At 43.1% G+C, this 25,357-nt stretch overlaps 3 protein-coding genes and 2 long non-coding RNA genes across 5 annotated transcripts; 3 read left to right on the top strand and 2 right to left on the bottom strand.

Annotated features, from left to right (window-relative positions):
- Positions 1-3,366: 3,366 nt before the first annotated feature.
- On the bottom strand, positions 3,367-3,811 carry LOC117183713 (uncharacterized). The gene is made up of 2 exons (XR_004468858.1): positions 3,557-3,811; positions 3,367-3,477 (listed from the first exon to the last, which is right to left on the bottom strand). It is a non-coding gene; the product is annotated as an uncharacterized lncRNA (long non-coding RNA).
- A 7,045-nt stretch (positions 3,812-10,856) lies between these two features.
- LOC117183751 (uncharacterized) lies at positions 10,857-12,147 on the top strand. The gene is made up of 4 exons (XM_033378767.1): positions 10,857-11,280; positions 11,341-11,496; positions 11,551-11,718; positions 11,772-12,147. The coding sequence occupies exons 1-4, from the start codon at positions 11,212-11,214 to the stop codon at positions 11,925-11,927; spliced, it is 549 nt and encodes a 182-aa protein (XP_033234658.1). The 5' UTR covers positions 10,857-11,211; the 3' UTR covers positions 11,928-12,147.
- Positions 12,148-12,585: 438 nt separating this feature from the next.
- On the top strand, positions 12,586-13,586 carry LOC6898794 (uncharacterized). The gene is made up of 4 exons (XM_033378395.1): positions 12,586-12,937; positions 12,998-13,153; positions 13,209-13,376; positions 13,430-13,586. Exons 1-4 carry the CDS (start codon positions 12,869-12,871, stop codon positions 13,583-13,585), a joined length of 549 nt encoding a protein of 182 aa, XP_033234286.1. The 5' UTR covers positions 12,586-12,868; the 3' UTR covers position 13,586.
- Positions 13,587-16,487: 2,901 nt separating this feature from the next.
- Uba1 (ubiquitin-like activating enzyme 1) lies at positions 16,488-21,842 on the top strand. The gene is made up of 4 exons (XM_001361545.5): positions 16,488-17,575; positions 18,199-19,917; positions 19,997-20,305; positions 20,380-21,842. Exons 1-4 carry the CDS (start codon positions 16,835-16,837, stop codon positions 21,163-21,165), a joined length of 3,555 nt encoding a protein of 1,184 aa, XP_001361582.2. The 5' UTR covers positions 16,488-16,834; the 3' UTR covers positions 21,166-21,842.
- Positions 21,432-25,142, bottom strand: LOC26533217 (uncharacterized). The gene is made up of 2 exons (XR_001452345.2): positions 24,277-25,142; positions 21,432-22,470 (listed from the first exon to the last, which is right to left on the bottom strand). It is a non-coding gene; the product is annotated as an uncharacterized lncRNA (long non-coding RNA).
- Positions 25,143-25,357: the final 215 nt, after the last annotated feature.

The raw sequence follows: 25,357 nt of genomic DNA, 5'->3' as shown, positions 1-25,357 counted from the left end.
CACAAATGTTCCCAATGTCAGCGAAAATTTTGGAAATGAATTTCGTTTTAGCGATATTTGGCCATCAAAATATTTACTGGGCTCATAAAATAGTACACTTTATGGACAAGAACGACGGGAATTCTTTGTATGTAATTGCATATAATTTTTATAGAACATCAGGAGTAGCAAAGGTAGGGAGTGGGAACAGCAAGGGGTAAGGGTATGGGATAGGAAAGGAAAGGAGCAGCCACGGCCACTCCCATCGATAATGCGAAAGCATCAGACATCAATCTGTCCCAGAGTGCCAGAGTGTCCCGTCCCAGAGTTTTTCATTTTCGTATTTCGTTTCCGTTCCTCCGCCAAGACAGAAGTGTCAAGACAAATCAATAAACTTCTAATTTTATTACGGTGCCGTCTTTAGGAACAGAATGTTACAGATACATATACAGATACCGATCTGTCAATTTCCATTGTCGATTTGACAATTGATATCTCACACATCATTTGGTTCGAGTGCGTACAATGAGATTGTTTATGCCATTTTTGGGTAAGCGACTGGCGAATTCCTTCCCTCGTAGGTAGTCCCTGCCCTGCGGAGCGCAAGAATCCTCGCAGGGGCTTGGGTTCTGGGCCAGGCATCGGCTTTCTTTCTTTCATACCTTTCGCTACTGCCCTGCCGAGCCGCCTTTCCCCGATCTCTAGGGGTTGTCTCAACTTGCGGTTTTCCTTGAGAAATTGCCATGATTTTTCCGCATTTTCTGCTGGCATTTTGTCCACTTAACGCTGCTCGCTCTCTCTCTCTGCCTTTAGTTCTGTGTCTGGTCAGAGTTCAAATATGGGTCCATTGACTAATGACATTTGTCCGCAAATGCTTGCATAATCCTCTTAGATCTGATCTGTTGTTGTGGGTCAATGTGCTGGTCGATTGTGCGGTCGAGCCAGGAGAAAGCAGGCGGAGGAGAAGGTGAAGAGGTCCTTCGTTAATTGTGAGGCTTATAGCCCTATTTGCCTATGAAATCTGGCAATGGATCTTTCGATTCAATAGATTTCTATTCGAATACTTACTAATATTTATATTTTATTACAACTGCACATACTCATCATCTGTTACTATTTATCTGTAATATTTTTCTTATAAAGGTGCCTTCTACCCCCTTACTCTTTTGCAGGAAAAAACGATGCGATACCTCTCATGATCCCAACTTTCCCATAACTTTGCCACTTTCCCATAAATCCCCTTGTAAGACTCTTGTAAACCCAAACGAAATTATGCAAAAAGCAACGCTCTACATCATGTTAAGGACTCGAGTGATCAATCCCAAATAATTCTGACACTTCTGCAGGGCGCTGCAGATACTTTACAAAGAGAAAGCGAGAACTTGTACCAGTTTTGGCATTCGCCATGGCTGTCGCATCTGATGCTACTTTCGCCGATCGCCGGGAGAGGCGCAGATCAATCAAATTTGGTCACGCTGTCGGGAATTATGTCACTCGGTTACTCAAATTGCAAAAGGCTGAACATCAGGATGATGAACTGGCTCTGGCAGCTTGACGGTTACTCTGATTTGCATATGAGGAGCAGAGGCAGTATCAGCAGCAGCAGCAGCAGCAAAGAGTTTTCCTCGGCAGCTGCGGCCGAGTTTTCCCATTAACCCCCAAAGTGGTTGCCTCAAAAAACTTTCATTGACAAAGGTCCAAAGTTTTTCTGGGTATTTTTTCCAGAGTTTTTCCTCTTTTTTTTTTGTCTGTGCTGTCAGCGCATCAATCATGAATTTTATGTTTGTGTCTTTTAGGCAGGCGATTTCCTAAAATATCTTTTGTAATTCTGTTTTGCAATTAGGTAAAGCGGTTTAATTGGAATTCGTGTAATATGATACTATTCTTTTGGTGGAAGGATAAACCCTTTTTAGACATATGGTAATCCTGGAAAGAGCAGAGAGAGAGGGACAGATCCGAGGGACTGAGCATAGAGGTTTTTCATGTTGCGCCTGCGCAGATGCAAGCCCCGCTCCTGCCCCATAAATTGAGACGTATATGAGGGGAAATCTTGCCAAATTTTTAGCCACCACCCCTCCCTTCCATATATCAATCAATTGTCAGGGTCCATAAACGATTTTATAATGGGATTCGGTGGCCAGCTGCTCGAAGTGATATAAAATCATCGGATACTCTCACGATGGGCACGGCATACCGAAATCGCACTTTATGGCCATACAAAATTGCTTCATTTGAGTCACAGCCACAAGCCGAATGTCGAATTAAATCCAAGACTCATGTAAGTCCAAGAAATATGGGAGATGTCTGCTGATTGTTGTCTGGCAGGGCTCTGGCTCTGGCTACCACTTCCTGTCTGTGCGTCTATCGTTGCTCCACTAATTGCTGGAAGGATATGACAATGCTAAAACAGGAAGCGGAAGCAAAAGTAAAATGGGAGCGACAGCGAAGCAGAGGGAAGGGGAACATCTTCTAACTAAGCGTTTAGCCAGGGGGCACTACACCAAAAACCAAGAACCAAACAAGCAACAACAAAACCAAAAAAACACACGCAATCTCACTAAGCAAATTTAAATGACGCTTCGCTCCGGGTGCATTCATTAAGGGTCTGCTCTGCTCGATAATTAACGCCCTTATGTCCAGGGAACAACATCAGAGCAGTAGCATTGCATGGCATGGCATGGAATGGAATGCCAGCGAGAATGTACATGTGTAAGAGAAATGAGCCAAGGAATTCCCCAGTCAGCAATGAGAAATGTCGCGACTAAGGGACGGCTCTGTCCCTAGCCCTGTGTCCGGTACTCGTTGTCCTCTGTCCTCTATCCTCTTTCCATTGTATTGTCCTGTGTCCGTGGGCCATTGTGACTAATTGATTTGCTCAACTGAATGTGCCATGCTTAATTTGCAGTTTCAATAGCTGGCCAAAAGTATCTGAATTTGCGGCGTCTAGTTAATAGGATTCTAATGCCATTTCGAGGGGATTTTCGGCAAAGACAAAAGTCAATTTGTTATGGGAAGCACTGCTTGTAAGGCGTTTCATTAGAGTGCACAATACGAATGTAAACTCAAAAAGGTATTAATGCTGCAAACAGTACCATACAAAGCCTAAGACAACAAGCTTCGTTTAAGCATATCCTAAAATTTTCTTTGATATTCATTTGATTTGGTCTATTGAACCACTTCGAACTTCATTAAATTTTTGCTGAGGAAACTTTCAATTTGCTTCAGTATTTAAGTAAAGAAAATCTCTATTCCATGACAAGACAAATCCTGGCAGCACATTTTTGTTTAGTAAAAGAATATCTCGATATTTCTCTGCTGACAGCAGAATCAGAATCAGGTTTCAATTTGCTTTGGCCGAGAACATTTCCTTAAAATTGTGGCATCGAATAAATTTTAATTTCATTTATTTTTAAATCAAGAAAATCACAGGGAAGCCACAAAATTAATTTTCATTTTAAGTAAAGAAAATCTCCGAGTTTCCTGCTCGACAAACAGCATCTAAGCGGATAAGGGAACAGATTTGTAATAAAGTTTTGCCTGGTCAAAGCCTCGATACAACGTCCAAGCTGATTTCTACCTGATGCTGGGCAGATTTTTCCCTCCTGCAAGGACAACCCCTTCAGGCTGACCATCGAACGTGGAGTTTTCTCTCTGGTTTCCCATAAATATCCACAGCGAAAGTTATGAAAACAAAAGGGCCTGCAATCGGGAAAAGTTCTCAATGCCAGATCGCGCAAGGGAGCTCTTTTTTCCCCGATTCTCTGACGTGAGGTGCCCGAACCCTTTTGTTTTTCCCACATGACACATAAATAACAGCCACTGGTCAGCCAGCTTCTGTTGCAGCCTCGGCTTCCACCTCTGAGCTTCAACTTCAGCTTCAGCTGTTCTGTTAATTGAATCATTTGGGATGAGCAGAACGGACTGGAGTTTGAGACAATGGCACCATAATCATTATGAGTGATTGGAGAGGCACACAAAGACAAAAGGGGCCAAGGAAGCCCTTTAAATCAATTTGAATAAGTCACACAACACAGCTGGCCAGCAGACACAGCTCATGTAACTCCATAGTTGATGGACTGACTCTCTCTCTCTGACGACGACGACGACGACTCATCCTCATCCCCTTGTAATCCCCGACAGTTGGATGTGCAGCCGTGGCAAGGGTTTGTCTAAAACGGGAACCACTTGAGAAGCGGGTTCCTTACGGAGGATGTGACTCGAGGATTTTCCAAACCGATACACACTCGAGTGCCCCCCGCCCTAGCACGGGTCAATAACTTTCCTCATCCGAGTGTCATTTCAATGATATTATTTCTGCGATTGCATAAGGTCGTTGAAGAAATAACGTTTTGGCTGGAAATTAGGTTATTTTGTTGTTGCAGTAGCAATTCCACCTGGAAGCTAGATGTATCCTCCTAGTTTTGTGTCTTTAATGACTACCCATGAGGCTGCTCATCTCTTAGAGTATGATTCCCACTCCACACAACTTTCCTCACCTTCATTATAATGATGAGCCTCAACAGAAACTTACTTAATATTGTGTCCCAGGGGACCGACCAGCTGCTGTCGAAGCTCGGTTCGTTCCTGCTCGACTTAGTTTCAGTTACAGTTTCATCTGAGAGTCGTCTCACAGTATTGCAGGCCCAGAGCGGCAGTCGTGTCGGCTTACTCGGCTGCGGCGGGATATCATGTCAACGCTTTGACTGACAGTTAACTTGCCCTTGTCGCCTTGTTTTATCCCGTCTGCAACATTTAAAAGGCTTAAAACTTTAATTAAAAGGAGTGAGGGACCCCGGGACTGCGACTGAGACTTGGCACAGCTGTGCCTGCTCCTGTTCCTGCTCCTGCTGTTATGCATTTGATCTATGCGCTGACAGGACGGGACACGGGACGAGGTTCCCACTGTTTCAGCGGAGTGCATTCCGTAATCGGATACTTTTATTACTGAAAGGATAAACCACAAAATGCTTTGTATGCCCATCACATAATACATTCTACAAAAGAGTTTTTTCCTGCTCTCTCTCTCTCTCTCTCTCTCTCTCTTTCTGGGCACATTGCATAAGCAGCTTAAAGTCGCTCTGCCAGCAGCGGAAACTTTACGACAGTTGTAACGATTCCTTCTTGATTTTTTCGTATTTTCCGGGAATCTCTCCTTTTGTTTCAGGAAGTGTCGTCAATGCCTGGCGCTGATCTGAAATAAAAATATTCCGCGTTGGCAATAAAATTGATGGATTCGTTGCGCGCAGCGCTCAATAAAAATGTTGCCAAAAAGATGGAACCCAAAATGAAGGGAAATCGGAACTGCAGCGGGAACAGAGAATGGGGCAGCGGCACACAAAGTGAGCATCGGAGTCAGAGGTTCGTCCCAGACAGGAAGTGTTTAACACACGTTTAGTTGCTCCTTTTGGGACCGGACCCGGACCGGGACCCGCCGGGAGCTAAGCACATTAAAGCGTTAACTGAGCATTATTCAAATCCCGGCCACAGCAAGCCCATTAGCCGGGATTAGGCATGGGCAATAACACGCAACGGAACTCTGGAGACAGAGCCATTACATATGCAAAGCACGGAGCCAGGGATCTCCGTCTCATGCGATCCTTGTGTCGGGGTTGGTGATGCCACAGAAGGGTTAACATCTACACTCCTGTGTCCTGGGTCCTGCATTTTGCGAATTCCCATTGTCTTCTGTCTGCTGCAGTTCAGCGCATCTTAAGTAGGGTTCGATGAGGCCCTGTCCTGTGCTGAAGGGTGGGCCTTGGAGTTGTAATAAAATGTTTACAAATTTCTGCAAAATGATTTTGCATGTGCCAAATGCAGTGCTGAAAAGTTTCAGTTGATTTATTGCTCAATGGGAACTGGTGAAAATCCGTTTATTACTTGATGGCTTGATCAAATGATCGAAGGTCTCAGGGAATCTGTGGAGGGAGTGAGAGAATTTTCTTCGCATAAAAAACTAGATGCATAAATCACATGATTTATGGTTGTTTCAGATACTTGGAAAAAGTAAATAAATTTATTTGTGATAAGAACTAATATTAGAACGCAACATATCTTAGTATTTGTATTTATTATTACTTTCCCTAAAGCACAATATATCTCTCTCTCTTTGCTTCTTTTTTTTTTGCTAGGTATATAAATTATCAACTTTTTCCCAAACAAAATTGCTGAACCCATTAATCTATGTTGAATAAAATTTGAATAGCAAAACCCCCTTTCGGGTATAATGAAAAATGACTCCCGATTGAAAAATGACTCCTCCTGTCCTGGCGATCGTCAGAATCATATGCAAATTTTCCGAAAGACAGAAGGGAATACGAGGAATGGAATCTGTTCTCTCGATATTCGCGCATTAATTACAAACGCAATATTTACAAAACAAATGTGTCGCTTTATGCGGAAAATACAGGGAGGACGAAGGACCTACATATACGATAGGAGTATGAGTATGAGGAGGATTGGATGGTCTGGGGAGTGAGCAGCTGCCCCTTGTCAACCCCTTTCGCAGGACCCGAGGGGAAGTGAGTGACAAAATTACAAAGATTACAACTTAATTTCGACTTTCAGCCCTCGTCTGAGTGGTGGACTCGCATTTACATACATAAATCTAAGATCTTGGCTGCCTGGGTCGGGGTCCTGCAAAAGACACTCGAAATTGTTGAAAATATTTTGTCGTGCCCTGCATTGTCTTGGCCCCGCCAGTGTCAACCCCTTCTCTTAGAAGGACCAGGCCCAGACCCAGGTACATGCTTCAGCATTTGCATTTCTTTGACAGCTCTCTAGGAGCGCCGCATTGTCCTTTCACACCTCGAGAGGACTTTCCATTTGGAAATGGAAGATATAATGCTTACTGTGCATATCTCTCTCCGTCTCTCCTCTGTCCATCGCTCACACTCGAGTGCATCCGTAAATATTTTGATTGCATTCGGTGGGATTTTTGACATCGTAAAGAAAGTTGGTCTACGTTTTTGTCTTCGAAAGAGATATGAGACTAAATTTTAGATGCAAAGGTAGGCGCCTTCCAAGCTGGAGACCCCCTTCAACTGCATTTAGAAACTTCAGGCAAAATTAAGACTAGACTTACTTCCTTTCTCGAGCAAAGTGGCCTAAGAGTTCCTTTTAAATGTAAGGGAAAACTCCTTCCCAAGTGGACCTCAATTTAACCTGCAGTTCCCCCATGGACTCTGCTACCAATTAGCAGTTACCTAGCCCTCATCCAGGCATCAGAACGCACTCACCTGTGGCCGGCTCGTAACAATGCCAGCGCTGCGGGGCCAAAATCAAAATTGCACCCAGGCCGGAGACGGCGGACACTTCCTCTTCTGGAGGTGCGCTCCCCTCCTTGATTCACACGTTACTCAGTGAGCATAAAGCGGCGCAAATTTAGGCCAGCAACAGGGGAAAGACGGTAGCAACAAAAACAAACACTTGACCAGGCCAAGTCGTCCAAGCGTTGGATTTGTAACGTATTTCTCCGTTTAGAGGGTGAGAGGGTGACAGGAACTACCGCCAGCAGTTCTCCCTGTGATGGAGATGGAGACGGAGATGGAGATGGAGGAGACACTTCTGTAATTGTTTCGACTGTTAAAATTTACGCTGTGTCCTCTCCTTGTCCCACTTCGTTGCGGGTCTCTTGCTTAAAGATTGTCGGGTGACGATAAAATGCATTTTCCCAGACAATTAAAAGAAAAAAAAAGAAGAAGGCAAACGCTGCTAAAGTCATTTGAGAGGCAATACAATGATGTTGCTGATCGCATCAAAAGATAGATTTTCTTTTTGATAAACGCAATATGAGACAGTGGGTTAGGAGAGCTCTTTAGATATGTACTATGGGTGGACAGGCAGCAGTAAATGCGGTTACTTTGGGATGGTTTTAAGAATTATGGGACTAATAGGTGGTAAAGAACGTCCATAAATTTCCATAAGTAAAGTCCATAAGTAAAGATATAGAAGATCAAAGATGTAGGATTCTAAAGTTATTTTCAGGCAAAATACAATAACAGATGATAGTAAGAAACTTCGTGATGAATGGATAAAGAATCATAGCTCTATAATGCCTTCTTAAACACATAAGATCTTCCACTCCAATTCGAATGGCCCACTCTTATGTGAGGAATAATACCATCCATATACCATACCATACACTAAATATGTACCATTATTAATCGGTTTGCGGATAGAAACAGTTAAAGACAGACCCCTGGACCACGTTAGACTATAACTTGAATATTTCATCCCTCTGGCTTTCCAAACATCTCCATTTAGGTGCATCTACGAGTATTTTTTTGGAAGTCTATTTCAATCATCGTGACATAATGTATATTTCCTTTGATCTTCACCGTATTTCTGTGGCTTTTCCTCCCAGAGATATTATTATATAAATATTTTAAATTCCATATTTCCATTTCCAAAAGCATTTCAACTAAATATATTTTTATAGTTTTAGTCTGGATGCATTTGGGTTCCTGCCCTCATGTGATGACAGCCCGGAAAATAATATTATCGGACAGGCAGCCATTTTCCCCCGAATCGAAATACCAGAATTCCTGAGTATTCAAATTACATTCCAAAATTGATTAATGGGTAAAAATTTGCATGCGAGGGATGCGAGGAGGCCATATGGGATGTGATGTGAGGCTTAATTAAGCCTGGGATGGTCTGGGTAGGGGTCGGATCGGATGGGGATGGGTTGGGCACGCGATACAGGACATCTGGTCGCAGGACACCCCCGCTTCGGGAGCACCCGCAACCAGGATCAGTATGCTAATTTGTAATGTTTTTCGGGCCTGTCCACGCGACACAAGGACACACCGCACACGCGATAAAGTCCGCGGCTAGTTCGGCCAGATCCTATCGCGAACTGCACGCCGATCGCATTGACTAAAATTAGAGCAGAACTTCGGGCAGGGATGCGATGGAAGGGGAAGGGTAGGGGATGGTTGCATTTCGCGCAGCTGTAGCTGTAAATTAAAATGCATTTTACGCAACTGTTCCGTTGATCCTCGATGCTCGGATCCTGCAGCTGTTGCCGCTCGTGCTACCCCCTCTAATGGCACGCACTCAACACTTGAAAAGGGACTCCCCCACAGAGGAAAACGGAACTGTTTTTCGTGGAAATTTACGCATTTTCATGCTCGACTACCGTTGAACAGAGAGCCCGAGGCCGAAAATAGATTAGCTGCACTCTAAGGATATTGAACTCTGGGCCCAGGAAACCTAGGAAAAAAGGGACAAAACAGGACAACTTCACTGTGGGTCACTTAGTAGAGGACTGTCCTGTCCATTGATGAAAGGCGCGTGCCATGATCGACTGGGGGCGAAGGATGGGCAATTAACTTCCCAAACAGATTGATGAAAGGAAATATTTAATCATTTTTGGAAAAAACAATGATTTGGAATATGATTTAGAATCAATTATAACTCTTTGACTACTGATCTGCGAATTGGAAGTACAATTTAATTGGAATTAGATCACGGAGATCACTTTAGAAACTTAATCATGATATTCATGATTTTTAAATTATTTATATGGACCAAAAACAACCTTAGGTTATATTAGAAAACAGTTTTTGATATATTAGGTCTTGTTATAAACAGAAAAATATACATACAAAATATATTTTCGCTATTGTTGAAAATATGTGATAATATTTCATATATTTTATCCACATACATATATAACAACAGCATTGCATAGGATAAGACAAATCTTAGATTTCTTCCTTATGCCCGTAGTTTTATATCATTACTTTTCCCCATTCTATTTGGGCGCCTAATTTAAATATTCAAATAAATACAATTTACAGCACTGCTTGCTATGCAGGGCTGCCAGACGGTAAAAAAAAGAACAAGTCAAGAAGAATTTATTTGTTTGACCCTTTTCGCTAAAACCTTATTTCAGTCACAATCCTGTAAAAAAAGAGTATTTAAAACAAGCCAATCAAGTAGAAAATTGATTCAATAACCGGATAAAATTATGTGGGCAGGGCTGAGGATCCTAGCTAGCTAGCAATGTTTAACCGAAAATAAAAATCGAGGAATATGAATACGAATACGTATATCTTGGTATATTTTCAAATTGTGGCGTAGTTTTCGGTATTTTTCTGAGAGTCTGACCGTACATCTTGTCGATAAACCCTAGGTCACACTTACATGCACATCCACGCAACGTAAAATTTAAATTTTCTTTTGAAAATAAACACGTTGATGGAAAATGGAGTATAGTACTTAAGGGCACACTGCGGGGCAATGCTGTCCGGAGAGGAACTGCCTACTTTGGCCAGCATTCGTGGTTGAAGTATGTGCCAGAGCCGTAGAGACCTGCGCCCACATATACCGTCTTGCTGCCGTCAGTGGTACCTCAGGTCTTTAGCGATTGCTTTGCTGGAGTCTACTTCTCAACTCAATTCTTTGGAAGAAAAAAAAAATTATAAAATTGTAAGGAGCCTTAAGAGCAGACGACAATGTGGCCGAGACTGGTGCTGGGAGTCACTGCTGGGATTCTTCTGGGATGAGTGGCGAAGGACAACGCCATCGATGCTTGAAAAACCGTTGAAAATCCGTATGTAACAAGAGAACAATTGCAGGGAAAGTAAAATTTAGAAAGAGATGATGCTTATACGGTTAGTAGGAGGTTTCTTCGGTTTCTCTGGAAATTCATTCGACTGGCTAATGTGGGATGCATTATTTAAAATATTGGCAAGCTCTGGTGCATAGTATGGTTGGAAGATTTTTGCGGAAAATGTGTAACGCCAATAAGGAAACGTTTCCGCCCCATAAGGAATATATTCGAGTCGATTGAGTCATGTCTGTCTGTTCGTTCGCCCGTCAATCTTGTTTGACGCCTAGTTCTCAGAAACTATAAAAGCTGGAGTAATACTCCTGTAATACCGCACTGTTAGAAGTGCATTTTATAATTTTATATACAATCTGTCCGAAAATAAGAGTTTTTTTCAAACACCCTATAAATTTGAAACGTTATTTGAGGGAGCTGTTTTTTTGTTTAAAGTGTCAATGGACCATGTCAGAAATTGCTTGCTATCTCGATTCAGCAAAATGGTATTAAAGCCAGTGAGCTCTCTATGCAAAGCTGATATCCAGAGATAACCCTTGATCAGTAGACCTGAACAAAAATCTGATTTTAAATGACCATTGAATATAAGAAGAATAAGTTTTCTATAAAAATAGTATTGGTATATAAAAAAGCATTACATCGAACTTAGTCGTCGTGGCTTCATGTGCGTGATGTGTTCCACCCTCAATGTGTTGGTGTACCTCCTGGTCATATCCCATTTTGTCGTAGAGGTAAGGATAAATTAACACAAGTGGAAACTATTTGTATGACCAATTACCAACACCTCGAAGATCGCTTGTCGAGTGGAGTTCACGAACGTAAAGTGCAATTCTTTGGACAAGGAGTTCTCCGATTTTGAATATTGTTATCTGAAATCTGTGAACCGGACCTACAAATATGCATCGCTGAAAGTCAATCTGTTTCAAGTTCCCGTTACCAATGTCTCGGTATGTATGCAAAGGTGAGCGAGCGAATTTTGTTTTAATTTTTTTGCATTTCAGACAAAACTTGGACTGTACAAGCGATTCAGTGGATATAAACCATTCCTTTACAATTTAACTGTGGATGCCTGCAAATACCTTAAACATCAAAAATCCTTCCCCGTCGCTAGTTATTTTTATGAGATCATCAAAGATTATTCAAATTTGAATCATTCATGTCCCTTCGATGTAAGTAAAGAGATGATTCTTTGATGATGTAAATATTTATGTATATTTTATAGCATGATCTAATATTGGATAAGCTTACCACCGAGCAGGTTAATAACCGATTCTCAAAAACACTGACATTTCCCGAGGGCGATTACATGGTCGAGTTGCACTTTCTGGCCTACGGCATCAACCGTGCGGTGGTTAAAGCATATTTCACCCTTTCATGAATGCTCCATCTCTAAGAAGAAAGAAGTTTATACAATATGCATTAATATCATGTTCTTATGTTTTTTTAAACAAATGTTATTTAAATGTAGCACTTATAGTATGTTTATAATGTTAATGGAAAATGGCAAGAGGATAATTGTTTTCCGGTTTTAGCAAAATGGCATTAAAGCTATATTTTATGGCAACTTGGAAATACACTAAAATTCATATTTTTGTCGGAAAAACTTCTTCAATGAATAAAAGTTAAATTGAATATCTCATGAACCAAGAGGTGTATTACCATACACTTTAACATATTCTTGATGTATAAATCAATGCTTTTCATTAGTCCTTCAAGGAAAAATGTTGAGGAGCCTACTATTTTATTTTATATTCTATTTTTATAACCGATACTCAAAATGATTACTGGGGTATATTCGATTTTTTCGGAAAATGGATGGAGGAAGTATTTCCGAACTCATAAAGTCTATATATTCTTGATCAGCATCAATAGCCGAGTCGATTGAGCCATGTCTGTCTGTTCGTTCGCCCGTCAATCTTGTTTGACGCCTAGTTCTCAGAAACTACAAAAGCTGGAGTAATACTCCTGTAATACCGCACTGTTAGAAGTGCATTTTAAAATTTTATATACAATCTGTCCGAAAATAAGGGTTTTTTTCAAACACCCTATAAATTTGAAACGTTATTTGAGGGAGCTGTTTTTTTGTTTAAAGTGTCAATGGACCATGGCAGAAATTGCTTGCTATCTCGATTCAGCAAAATGGTATTAAAGCCAGTGAGCTCTCTATGCAAAGCTGATATCCAGAGATAACCCTTGATCAGTAGACCTGAACAAAAATCTGATTTTAAATGACCATTGAATATAAGAAGAATAAGTTTTCTATAAAAATAGTATTGGTATATAAAAAAGCATTACATCGAACTTAGTCGTCGTGGCTTCATGTGCGTGATGTGTTCCACCCTCAATGTGTTGGTGTACCTCCTGGTCATATCCCATTTTGTCGTAGAGGTAAGGATAAATTAACACAAGTGGAAACTATTTGTATGACCAATTACCAACACCTCGTAGATCGCTTGTCGAGTGGAGTTCACGAACGTAAAGTGCAATTCTTTGGACAAGGAGTTCTCCGATTTTGAATATTGTTATCTGAAGTCTGTGAACCGGAGCTACAAATATCTATCGCTGAAAGTCAATCTGTTTCAAGTTCCCATTACCAAATTCTCGGTATGGATGTAAAGGTAAGCTGAGCGAATTTTGTTTTAATTTTTTTGCATTTCAGACAAAACTTGGACTGTACAAGCGATTTAGTGGATATAAACCTTTCCTTTACAATTTCACTGTGAATGGCTGCAATTTCCTTAAACGTCCAAAATCATTCCCCGTCGTAAGTTATTTTTATGAGATCTTCAAAGATTTTTCAAATATGAATCATTCATGTCCCTACGATGTAAGTAAAGAGATGATTTTTTGATGATGCAAATATTTATATATATTCTACAGCATGATCTAATAGTGGATAAGCTTACCATCGAGCAGATTAATAACCGATTCTCAAAAACACTGACATTTCCCGAGGGCGATTACTTGATCGAGTTGCACTTTCTGGCCTACGGCATCAACCGTGCGGTGGTTAAAGTATATTTCACCCTTTCATGAATGCTCCATCTCTCAGAAGAAAGAAGTTTATAATATATGCATTAATATCATGTTCTTATGTTTTTTTAAACAAATGTTATTTAAATGTAGCACTTCTAGTATGTTTATAATGTTAATGGACAAGGGCAAGAGAATAATTGTTATCCGGATTTAGCAAAATGGTATTAAAGCTACATGTGTAGTTCTTTATGCAAATCTGATGTCCAATAAGAGTTATAAACTTATATTTTAGCTAAATAAAACAATGTGAGGAAATATTTTATGGCAACTTGGAAATACACTAAAATTCATATTTTTGTCGGAAAAACTTCTTCTATGAATAAAAGTTAAATTGAATATCTCATGAACCAAGAGGTGTATTACCATACACTTTAACATATTCTTGATGTATAAATCAATGCTTTTCATTAGTCCTTCAAGGAAAAATGTTGAGGAGCCTACTATTTTATTTTATATTCTATTTTTATAACCGATACTCAAAATGATTACATGTATATTTTGTATGTATAATTCAATGCTTTTCATTAGTCCTTCAAGCTAAAATATTGAGGACCCTACTATTTTCTTTTATATTTCATTTTTATAACCGATACTCAAAATGATTACTGGGGTATATTAGATTTTTGCTGAAAATGGATGTGTGTAACGCCTAGAAGGAAGCGTTTCCGAACTCATAAAGTCTATATATCTTGATCAGCATCAATAGCCAAGTCGATAGAGCCACTTCTGTCTGTCCGTCCGTCCGTCAAGACCAGATATGTACCAGGTCAACATGTCAGGTTTTTTTTCTGACTTCAAAATAGCAATATGGGTGGTGAAAAATTCATCAGATTCGCTTAAAACTCGCCATATGATTTTGGGTTCTCTTTCAGGATCCGAAAAACAACAGTTTTACCGATCATGTTGCGCACCGTGAAATGAATATTCTTTCGCATTTGAATCTTCCCTATTGTTGATTTTTCGTTCACATTGGTCGGGCTGTCGGACATACCGACAAGGTCTAGAAAGTTGGCACGAAAACAGAGTACAGAAAACAAACAGGTCCTGCTGCATGGCTTGGGGGCTGGCATAACGCGACAGGGCTATGCCTTTGCCAGGAGTTCTTGAATGCCATTGACATCCTCAGCTTGTATGTGAGAAACAGTTCGTCAAACCTGTGGAGTGGCTCGAGATGAACATCAACGATATGATCGCGTCAAACATCTTGTGCTGTCCGACCAATGGGGATTCCCCGAGAAACAACAACACCAAACAGATTCCCCGGTGGGTTAATGCTATAGCCAGAGTGCAGTTGGACCCTTTGACCAGTGTGTGGTGCAGAAGACGCTGCTAGACATAATGCTTTGTGTACATAGCTGGGTGTCCTGGACATCCTTGGCAACTGTGTTCGCGACTGTGGATGCTGTTTCGGCCCCCACCGAATATAATGAAAATTTAATCATTTTAGCGCACTTCAGATGAAAGATATCGGGATCTTTTTAAGTTCAAAATGGAAAAACGGCATGAATCCTCAATGTGATATACAGTCGTTAATATTTTCCGCCGTTTACCTCAAGTGGTTGAATTATTTAAATAAAGGGGTCTTAAGCGGGCTAAGTTATGTTTTTCATCATACGACACGCTATATTGTTGTTGAGGAACCAAAAATTGAGGCAAAAGCAATCAAAGTGGAGTATTCAAAATAAGCCAGTCAGGTAGAAAATAGATTTATTAATTGGATAAAATTATGTGGGCATAGATAAAGGCCCGGTTGAAAACATTTAAATCCTTGTCGCTCACATTCAAAAAAGTTCGATTTGGCGCGCACCACTCGGTATATTTTTCAAATGAGACCGTATATTTTGGTGCTGTTCTGAGGGTCATACTGTAGAAATACTGGTTTTCGCCGCGCTCCAGTGGTATTTTTGTAAATTTCATCAATCTATTAATTTAATTTTCAATGTTATATAAAAATCCAATAAATGCAAGTATTTCGAATAGGCCAATCATGTATAGAATTGGTTCATCAATCGTACAAAATTGAGTGGGCATGGCTAAATGTTCCATATAGGTAGTATTATTCAACGGAACAAAGAATATGAGGAATTGGTCGTTTTTTTTTAATTCGCCGCAGTTCGCCGCAGTTCGCTTTAGCAACAATGAGTCTCGTTCCATACACAATGTTGCACATTCCATACACACTGTTGCAGCAACATTTACTTGAAAACCGTTTTTTGGTCAAAATAAAATACTTACAAGCAATTAAAAGAAGCAATCTTGTAGAAAATGCATTTATCTATGGGATAAAGCTAAGTGGGCATCTATAGCTTGAAATATAGGCAATACCCGATTCGCCGCAGTTTCGCTTTTGCAACAATGAGTCTCATTCCAAACACAAACATGTTGCTAATTCCATGCACACATACCCTGGGGGAATGGATGTTATAGAATTAAGAATATGCTTGTCATCGAAGACTCCGTAGGTATCAGGATCGAGATAAATATACACAAGATACTAATAATGTACTTTAATATGTCTAAGGAATATCAATTTGAGAAAATTTCTTTATAAATCACGTTTGATCTACATATAAAATTAGCGAAATAGGGTGTACAAAGGCCTATACACGCATCATGTCTTCGAATACCAGCAACATTGCGACTGATTTTTTGTTGAACTATTTCGTTTAACCCTTTTTTAGCCAAAATACAATAAAAACAAGGATTAAAAACTATCCAATCTTGTAGAAAATTGATTTATTAATCGTATAAAATTATGTGGGCATGGCTAATTGTGCTATATATATAGTAATATTCAACGGAATATCAAAATCGAGGAATATGTAAAAAGAACTTGGATTCGTCAGTATATTTACGGTATATTTATAAAATGAGACTGTATATTTTGGTATATTTCTGAGGTATATTTTATCGATAAATCCACGGTCACACTGATCGCGAATTTTGCAATTTCCATGATTTTTGTTCTGATCAATTGTGAATTATTGGCTTTTAAACGGACATAGAAGAGATTAGAAGCTAGGAGGACAGCGTGTCGTCGAAAGAGTAGTAAATACAAAGGAATTCGTACAACAGACGTCTCGAACTTCTTGAGGTCGCGCGTGTGTGCGTGCCTGGGCCTGTGTTGTGCTGCGTGTGTGTTTGTGTGAGCGTGCGAGTAGTGCAAAAGAGACAAAACCGCATCAGACGGAACGAGGTTTTGGTTTTGGGCAAGCATTTTGGACGAAAGCATAAACCCGGGCAGCAGAAATGTCATCGATTGGTGACCAATTGATGGCCGATTCGGCATCCAGCAGCAGCTCGGATGCCCCATTGTGCAAAAAGCGAAGAGTTGAGGGAAAGGCTTCTGCCGATGGTGCCGGGCGAGCATCGAGCAGCGGCAACAACAACTACGAAAATCACGACAAAGCAGCAGGCGCCGTTGACATTTCAAACAAGAGCGAGACAACAACAGAGCAGCAGCTGGAATTGTGTGTATCGTCGTCTACCTCTGACACATGTGTTGTGAATACGATGGCGAAGTGTGCAAACGAAACCGGCAGAGCCGACGACGTCAGTACATCGTCAGCAGTTCAGAAAGAAAGTAGTGGCAGTCAGAAGGAGAGTAAGAATTGTGTGGAAAACAACGACATCGTAGCTTCCTCAGCAGCAGCAGCAGCCGCGGCCCGCACAGTCAGCTCCACCAACAACTCCAACGTCAGTTCCAGCAATAACAGCAACAACACCACCCCCAGCAACAGTAACAGTAATCGGCCTACAGCAGGAGGTAGTATGGCTGCTAGCAACTCCAACGCCGCCGCCGCCGGTGGAGATATCGATGAGTCTCTGTACTCGCGCCAGCTATATGTTCTTGGACACGATGCAATGCGCCGCATGGCCAACTCCGATATACTCCTCTCCGGGCTTGGCGGCCTGGGTCTGGAGACGGCCAAGAATGTGATCTTGGGCGGTGTGAAATCGATCACCCTCCATGACACAGCAACTTGTGGGGTAAGTCTCAATGCAAAATGCTGAACGAGCGGGGGGCGCAGAGAACAGCATAGAAAATCGATATTTGGCCTTTAGAGTGCGCGGGAAAAGCCATGGCCAACCCCTCCGCTGCCTTCCCTAGACGAAAAACGCTGCATGATTCATAATTATTTCCCAGAATCCTTCCTTTGTGCAGTTTTCATTGAAAAGTGCTCCTCCAGCGGAGGCAAGCAGTGCTCCAACTAGGAATTAGGTTAGGTTATAGTGTTCTTCTGTTTCTTTTCACTTACATTAGTAAGCGAAAAATATATTTGTGTAATTTTTTTTCTTCTTTTTTGTCTATTTGCGTCAAAATGTCTGCGCCAAGCGAAAAGTGTGCGAGCGGGACAACTCTATGGCACACGCACACACACACGACTGGCGCTGCAAATGTTCTTGCATTCCGTTTTGTGTCGACATTCGCTTTTGTTTTACTTGAGAACTGGACAAAAATTTTACTTTTGTGTGCAGTTCATTCAAGGCTTAGTCACCTTCCTGTCCTGTCCCTGTCCACCTTCTCCACCGCGTGTGCTCCTCCACCTTCTGTTCTTTTTCAATTTCACCATAAAAATGCTCCAACTAATGCGAAATTTTCTTCAATACAGCCCAATGACTTGTCCTCGCAGTTCTACTTGTCAGAGGCGGACATTGGCAAGAACCGTGCCGAGGCCTCGTGCGCACAGCTGGCGGAGCTGAATAGCTATGTGCGTACCGTGTCCCACACTGGACCCCTAACCGAGGAGTTTCTGCGGCAGTTCCGCGTTGTGGTGCTCACCAATTCGGACACAGCCGAGCAGGAGAGAATTGGCAAGTTTGCCCACGAGAATGGCATTGCCCTGATCATAGCCGACACCCGGGGCCTGTTCGCCAAGGTGTTCTGTGACTTTGGCGAGTCGTTCACCATCTACGACCAGGATGGCGCCCAGCCAGTGTCGACCATGATCGCCAGCATCACACACGATGCCCAGGGAGTGGTGACCTGCCTGGATGAGACCCGTCACGGCTTCAACGACGGCGACTATGTAACCTTCTCCGAGGTCCAGGGCATGCAGCAGTTGAACGGCTGCCAACCGATCAAGATAACCGTCCTGGGACCCTACACCTTCAGCATCGGCGACACCAGCAGCTATGGAGAATACAAGAGCGGAGGCGTGGCCACCCAGGTGAAGATGCCCAAGTCGATTAGCTTCAAGTCCCTGGAGCAGGCCAGCAAAGAGCCAGAGTTCCTGATCTCGGACTTTGCCAAACTGGAATCCCCAGCCACCCTGCACGTGGCCTTCAATGCCCTCTCCGTCTACCAGAAGGTCAACGACGGCGCTCTGCCGCGTCCCTGGAACGAGGCGGATGCCAACTGCTTCCTGCAGTTCTGCAAGGAGATCAAGAGCGACGTGGACGAGAAGCTGGTGCTGCAGTTCGCCAAGATCTGTGCGGGCAACACGTGCCCCATGGATGCGGCAGTTGGCGGGATTGTGGCCCAGGAAGTGCTCAAGGCTTGCAGCGGCAAGTTCACGCCCATCTATCAGTGGCTCTACTACGATGCATTGGAATGCCTGCCGGTTGCTGGCGTTACCGAGGCCGATGCCCAGCCTCTGGGCTCCCGGTATGATGCACAGATTGCCATCTTTGGACGCAAGTTCCAGGAGCAGCTGGCCGACGCCAAGTGGTTCATTGTCGGAGCCGGCGCCATTGGTTGTGAGCTGCTGAAGAACTTTGGCATGCTCGGCCTGGGCGTTGGCAAGGGACAGATTTTCGTCACCGACATGGATCTCATAGAGAAATCGAATCTGAATCGCCAGTTCCTGTTCCGTCCGCATGACGTGCAGAAGCCCAAAGCACTCACAGCCGCGGCGGCCATTAAGCGTATGAATCCCGACGTGAAGGTCACCGCATATGAGCTGCGCGTGGGCGCCGAGACGGAGAAGGTCTTCTCCGAGAGCTTCTTTGGCAAGTTGCACGGCGTGGCCAATGCCCTGGACAATGTGGATGCCCGCATTTACATGGACCGCAAATGCATCTTCAATCGCATACCGCTGGTCGAGACCGGCACACTCGGCACCATGGGCAATGTCCAAGTGATCGTGCCATTTGCCACAGAGTCGTACAGCTCCTCGCAGGATCCGCCCGAGAAGAGCATACCCATCTGCACGCTGAAGAACTTCCCGAATGCCATCGAGCATACGCTCCAGTGGGCCCGCGACGCCTTCGAGGGCGTCTTCAAGCAGTCCGCCGAGAATGCGGCCCAGTACATTGCTGATCCGCAGTTCACCGAGCGCATCATTAAGCTGCCCGGCATTCAGCCCCTGGAGATTCTCGACTCTATCAAGGTGAGTTAGACATGGGGGATTACTTTGTAATGGATTTTGATCCTAATTCTAATCCGAATCATCTCTTTTTCGTTTGCAGAAAGCCCTCATTGATGACAAGCCCAAGAGCTTTGCGGATTGCGTGGAGTGGGCCCGCCTCTACTGGGAGGACCAGTACGCGAATCAGATCAAACAACTGCTCTTCAACTTCCCACCCGATCAGGTCACCTCCAGTGGCCAGCCTTTCTGGTCCGGGCCCAAGCGCTGTCCCGATCCCCTTGTCTTCGACGTAAACGATTCGATGCACTTGGATTTTATCTATGCCGCAGCCAATCTGCGTGCCGAGGTCTATGGCTTGGATCAAGTGCGCGATCGCCAAGCCATTGCTGAGCTGGTGAAGAAAGTTCACGTAAGCTAAATGAAGGATATCCAACCAGGCACATTCCCCCAATACTCATATGTATTTGATTTGTTTTCGTTTAGGTGCCAGTGTTTGTGCCACGCTCTGGTGTAAAGATTGAGACCAATGAGGCAGCCGCTGCCGCCTCGGCCAATCACTATGACGACAATGAGGTCGATCAGGATCGTGTGGACAAGATCATAACGGATCTGCTGAAGAAGGCCGAAAAGCAATCGAAGATCACACCGCTGGAGTTCGAGAAGGACGACGACAATAACTTGCACATGGACTTCATTGTCGCCTGCTCGAATCTGCGTGCCTCAAACTACAAAATCCCACCGGCCGATCGTCACAAGTCGAAGCTGATTGCCGGCAAGATAATACCGGCCATTGCCACCACAACATCGGTGCTGTCCGGCCTCGCTGTGCTCGAGGTGATCAAACTGATTGGCGGCCACTCCGATTTGCCCAGCTTCAAGAATGCATTCGTTAATTTGGCACTGCCATTCATGGCCTTTTCGGAGCCGCTGCCCGCCGCCAAGCTGTCGTACTACGGCAACGAGTGGACGCTGTGGGATCGCTTCGAGGTCACCGGCGAGTTGACGCTGCAGGAGTTCCTCAACTACTTCGAGGAGAAGGAAAAACTGAAGATCACCATGCTGTCGCAGGGCGTCTCCATGCTGTATTCCTTCTTTATGCCCAAGGCCAAGTGCTCGGAACGCCTGCCGCTGCCCATGTCCGAGGTGGTGCGCCGTGTCTCCAAGCGCCGCATCGAGTCCCACGAGCGCTCCCTGGTCTTTGAGATCTGCTGCAACGATGTCGATGGCGAGGATGTGGAGGTGCCCTATGTCCGCTACACCCTGCCCTAAGATGTTCCGGCCCTCATAGTAGCTGTCGAACCACCCCACATATAATTTTAATTTATAACGTAAATTATTTCTATTATTTACTCCCGTTAACGAGGCCTGGCGTCCCTAAACAAAAGCAAAGCAAAACAACAAGCAATTCGTGTAGCCTATGTGCATTTTAATGTTGGTTTATTTCACAAGCACACCATCAAACGAAAAGAAGGAGGAAAACGGAGAGGAATTACAAGAGCAAACCGGAGAAGATCTATAAATTACCTATATATATATATATATAAATATTATGTGCGTGTGCATCCTCTAAGGAACGGCAAAAGAATTCGCAAACATACGATAAATACAAAGACTCGACTTAAAGCAAAAATACACACCACTTAATGGGGAAAACTGAAGAAACTCTCTGCTCAGCATAGTTATAAAGATGGAAAAACTGAAACTGAAACTGAACGAAAGAAGGATTTTATTTAAGAGTATTTTGAAATTTGGCATCTGTACGAAACGGAAATTGGGGGGAAAAATGTAGCAATGAGTGAATTTCACTTATACACATTTTTCTCTCATACAAATCGAGATATATATATTTTTTTTTGTATATGAACGTAACAACTAATTAAATTACATCATTGTATTCGAAGAGGAGAAAAGTGAAATGAATAAAGCTGTATATTTCATATGGTAAATGGAGCAGCGATGCTGATTCGATGGGAATATACATTTCGTGCAACACTTGACATTTGTAATCTCATTTCCCATGCCACTCCCACAACAGCCGAATTGTAATGCATACTGTATATACCCTTACCCGTACTATCCGTACCCTTGCCGTCAGTTTGGCAGAAAGTTACGTGACACAATTAAATATTTTATGCCCTCTCTCTCTCTCAGGACGTTTATGGAAGGAGGCTGCCACTGAAGTGCAATTGGCAAGTGCCGTAAAGTTGCGCTGCAACTTGCAGGACGACGGTTCCTGGTTCCTGGATGCTGCCTGACTGCCTGCCTGCCTGGATGGATGGATGGCGCTGGGTGGCTTCTTATAATTAAATATTACACGCAATGCAGCTGAAGTATAGCCAAAGTTATGCCTCCTTCCCTTCGTCTTCGCCTTGGTCTTCTGCTGCTGCTGCGGCTTTTGGGGCGAAAGTTGCTCAAATTATGCTCTTAATGAAACAAACAGGCAAAATGCGTGAGCAGGAACGTGGCACGTGGACGAACTGCCAAGACGATTCAGTATCTCCTCTCCTCCCTGTTGGCTGGGAGTCTGTTCCGGACAGCATAATCAAAGTTTTGGGCTCAACCTTTGGCTGGAAACTAAATTTGATAATGAAAATTATTATGATCTTAAGCAGAATTTGTGGCTTAAGTGAAATTAAGTTACATTAAACCATGGCAAGAGTGTTAAAGTCTGCTTACGACTTTTGAACTGTTAGTTTATTAGTGGTTCGACTTCGACAGACTTTGATTCCTCTACCCACATCATAGTGCCGCTAAAAAAACAGCCCGTAATGCTGCAATATCGTATATATAGGTCTCATAGGAAAAACCTTCACATTCACAACAGCCTCGGACCCCTGACAGGATATGCAATTTTAGACTCTGAAGACTTCTAGAGAGCCCTATGACTCCTTCAATTCTTTGGATTTAAGATAAACTGAACTTGGATTGCTATATGGAAATTTCATTAACGTAATACCCGCTTTTCTTTTCTTTATGGTATATTGCGGCCAGTGCAGCACAGATACGTATTTGCATGATCCACTTTCATGTAGTTTGTTGAATGTCGTTCTTTGTTGTTGGGGACTGGCCAGTGGCTTCTGCGTATTGTGATGAACCACTACCAGCAGCAGATACTTGGGTAAAAAATTCTCTGATTTTTTTATGTGCGTCAGCGTTTTGGATGATGATCAGCCACTAACCCAAAGGCTGTTGACTCATGGGGAATGGGGAACGAAACGCCGCGCGAGCGCTGGGGAAAGCACCCAGCCATAGAGCCGCTCTGCTCTCCGCTTCTCTCAGGTGAGAAAGATCGCGAAATGTGTGCGAGCAGAGGAGCTATAAATTTCCAAACGAATTTCGAAAGTGTCGAGGCGTGAGATTATCTTGAGTGGTCGTCAAACTGAACACACAGCTAATGGCAAGGGCATTGGTGGTAGAATCTGTTGTATTCCAAGGAAGAGCATTGAAAATTCGACCAAGAATCGGGGGGGATGGCAGTCTTTTGTCTTCGGGCAACCTGTTTGGCTAATATCCAAAATATGCTATCATACAGACATTTCTGGCAATTTCTCATGCAAATCGGATATGGAATTTTAATTTGCTTTAAATTAATGGTTTGTTTTCCTTTGAAATGTATTGCATTCAATAAATTGTCACTCGGCCGTGAGACACTTTCCGTGCGATAACGAGCCGAATTTGATTAATTAACATGTTGAGCGGAAAATCGGAATCAGAATCAGCCAAGGAAAGCCTCTCTCTCTGACATGGACAGGGACACACGGCAAGGCAAGGCAAGGCAAGGCAAGGCAAGGCAAGGCGAGTGCAATGCACGATGCATCGGAGCAGATGGACATGGGAGCAATTGTTGTGACAGAGTGCATTAAATGCATATTTTAATTAATTACTCGGATACTCGGAAAGACGGCGCCGCATCGGGCACAGTGGGACAAATCACATGTTCAAACATGACACTTTCGGATGCACTGGGGATCACTTTAAATGGGAAAGGGAATGGAAGGTCAATTGGTTTGGCATTTCCTGTCCAGAGCCATCTCTATGCCCTCTATAAAGCAACATGCTCGTCCATATTTGTGTGCAATCATGAATTTCGGCTATAAAGACGGCGAACGTGTGCGTCATGCGAGAAAGTCTCTGTCTTTTTTACAACAGAATTAGTAATTTCTTTGATTTCCTGCCTGTTGTCTGTCTGTCACCGGGGGAACGTGTTCGATTTTGCGCACTTGGAAAACGGTAGTATGTTAATCGCGTGTACCACCCCATTCGGTGGAGTATGTACATGCTACCACTTCCATTTTAGATCGGGCGGGTGAGCGGGGTTTCAATTGAGTCATAAACACTATTTTGCTTGCACAACGGACTCCATCCGCAGGAACTACTTACACATATGACATCGAAAACACACAACGTTTCGCCATATCGGTCAGACGTCCGTGCCACCCACCCACGCAGAAAGCCCGCCAGGCAGCCAGGCAGCCAGGCAGACAGCCGGACTGGCTGTCAGAAGATGCATATGCCCCGGAGGCATTACCATACGACACTTTGCCATAAATGATATATGTCACGAACTGAAGAATCGAGGCCTGTTCGGGGTTGGCGAGGCCCGTTCTGTAACTATAAGATAGGGGTACAAATATATATTTATATATATGTACACATATATATATTTATCTGTTTTGTGTGCACTTGTCGAGAAATGCAATAAACAAGATATCCGCCCCACTGAGTCATTGACTCCGAAAGTTACTAACCTTCCACTTATAATGCTGGGGCGCCTATACCGTATCTGCATGCCACTTCGCCAGGCAGGAAATGGTACGATAGAGAGTACGATCCTGACCCTGGCAGCCAAAGACCAACAGTTCTGGGACAGTTCTGATGCATCGGGTGTATCGATTTCCGGCTAAAGTTGCGCAACGCACCGTCCATTGAGTAATAATTTGGGAGGTGACTGATCTGATAATACATTGATAACATAGTACTCGTAGTGAGCACGGCTACGTATGTATGTACAAATGTATTTCCCAGGGCTCGACCATGTGTCACTTATTTATTTTGGTTCTCATTTTGTGGGTCAACTGCAGAGCGAGCTACACATACGTAAAATCCGTTTTGCATTCAATTTCGTGTTCAATTAGCGCTTGAACCCAAGACCTCCGTCTACAGAACTACAGAAATTGCCGGCAAACAGCTTCGGATACTTCTCTGAAGAGACAGTGCGTTTCAGAGGCATAGATGTTATCTAAAATGATATTAAGATTGTGGTGTTTATCGCTAGATATGTATATCATTAAAGACATCTGATTCAAAGACATCTTCTTAAGGGTTTCACAGAACTAAGTTCCGATATGGAACGCACTGTACACAAATGGGACTATACATGCATACATTTATGATCGAATCATCAATACATTGAAGTTCGAGTAGATCAACGTGTATCTCTTCTAGATTGGCTATGATTAAG

This window comes from Drosophila pseudoobscura, chromosome 3 (genome assembly GCF_009870125.1).
Source record: "Drosophila pseudoobscura strain MV-25-SWS-2005 chromosome 3, UCI_Dpse_MV25, whole genome shotgun sequence".
NCBI lineage: Eukaryota > Metazoa > Arthropoda > Insecta > Diptera > Drosophilidae > Drosophila > Drosophila pseudoobscura.
Note: the sequence above shows the minus strand (reverse complement) of the source record. Positions and strands in the feature narration are given on the sequence as shown.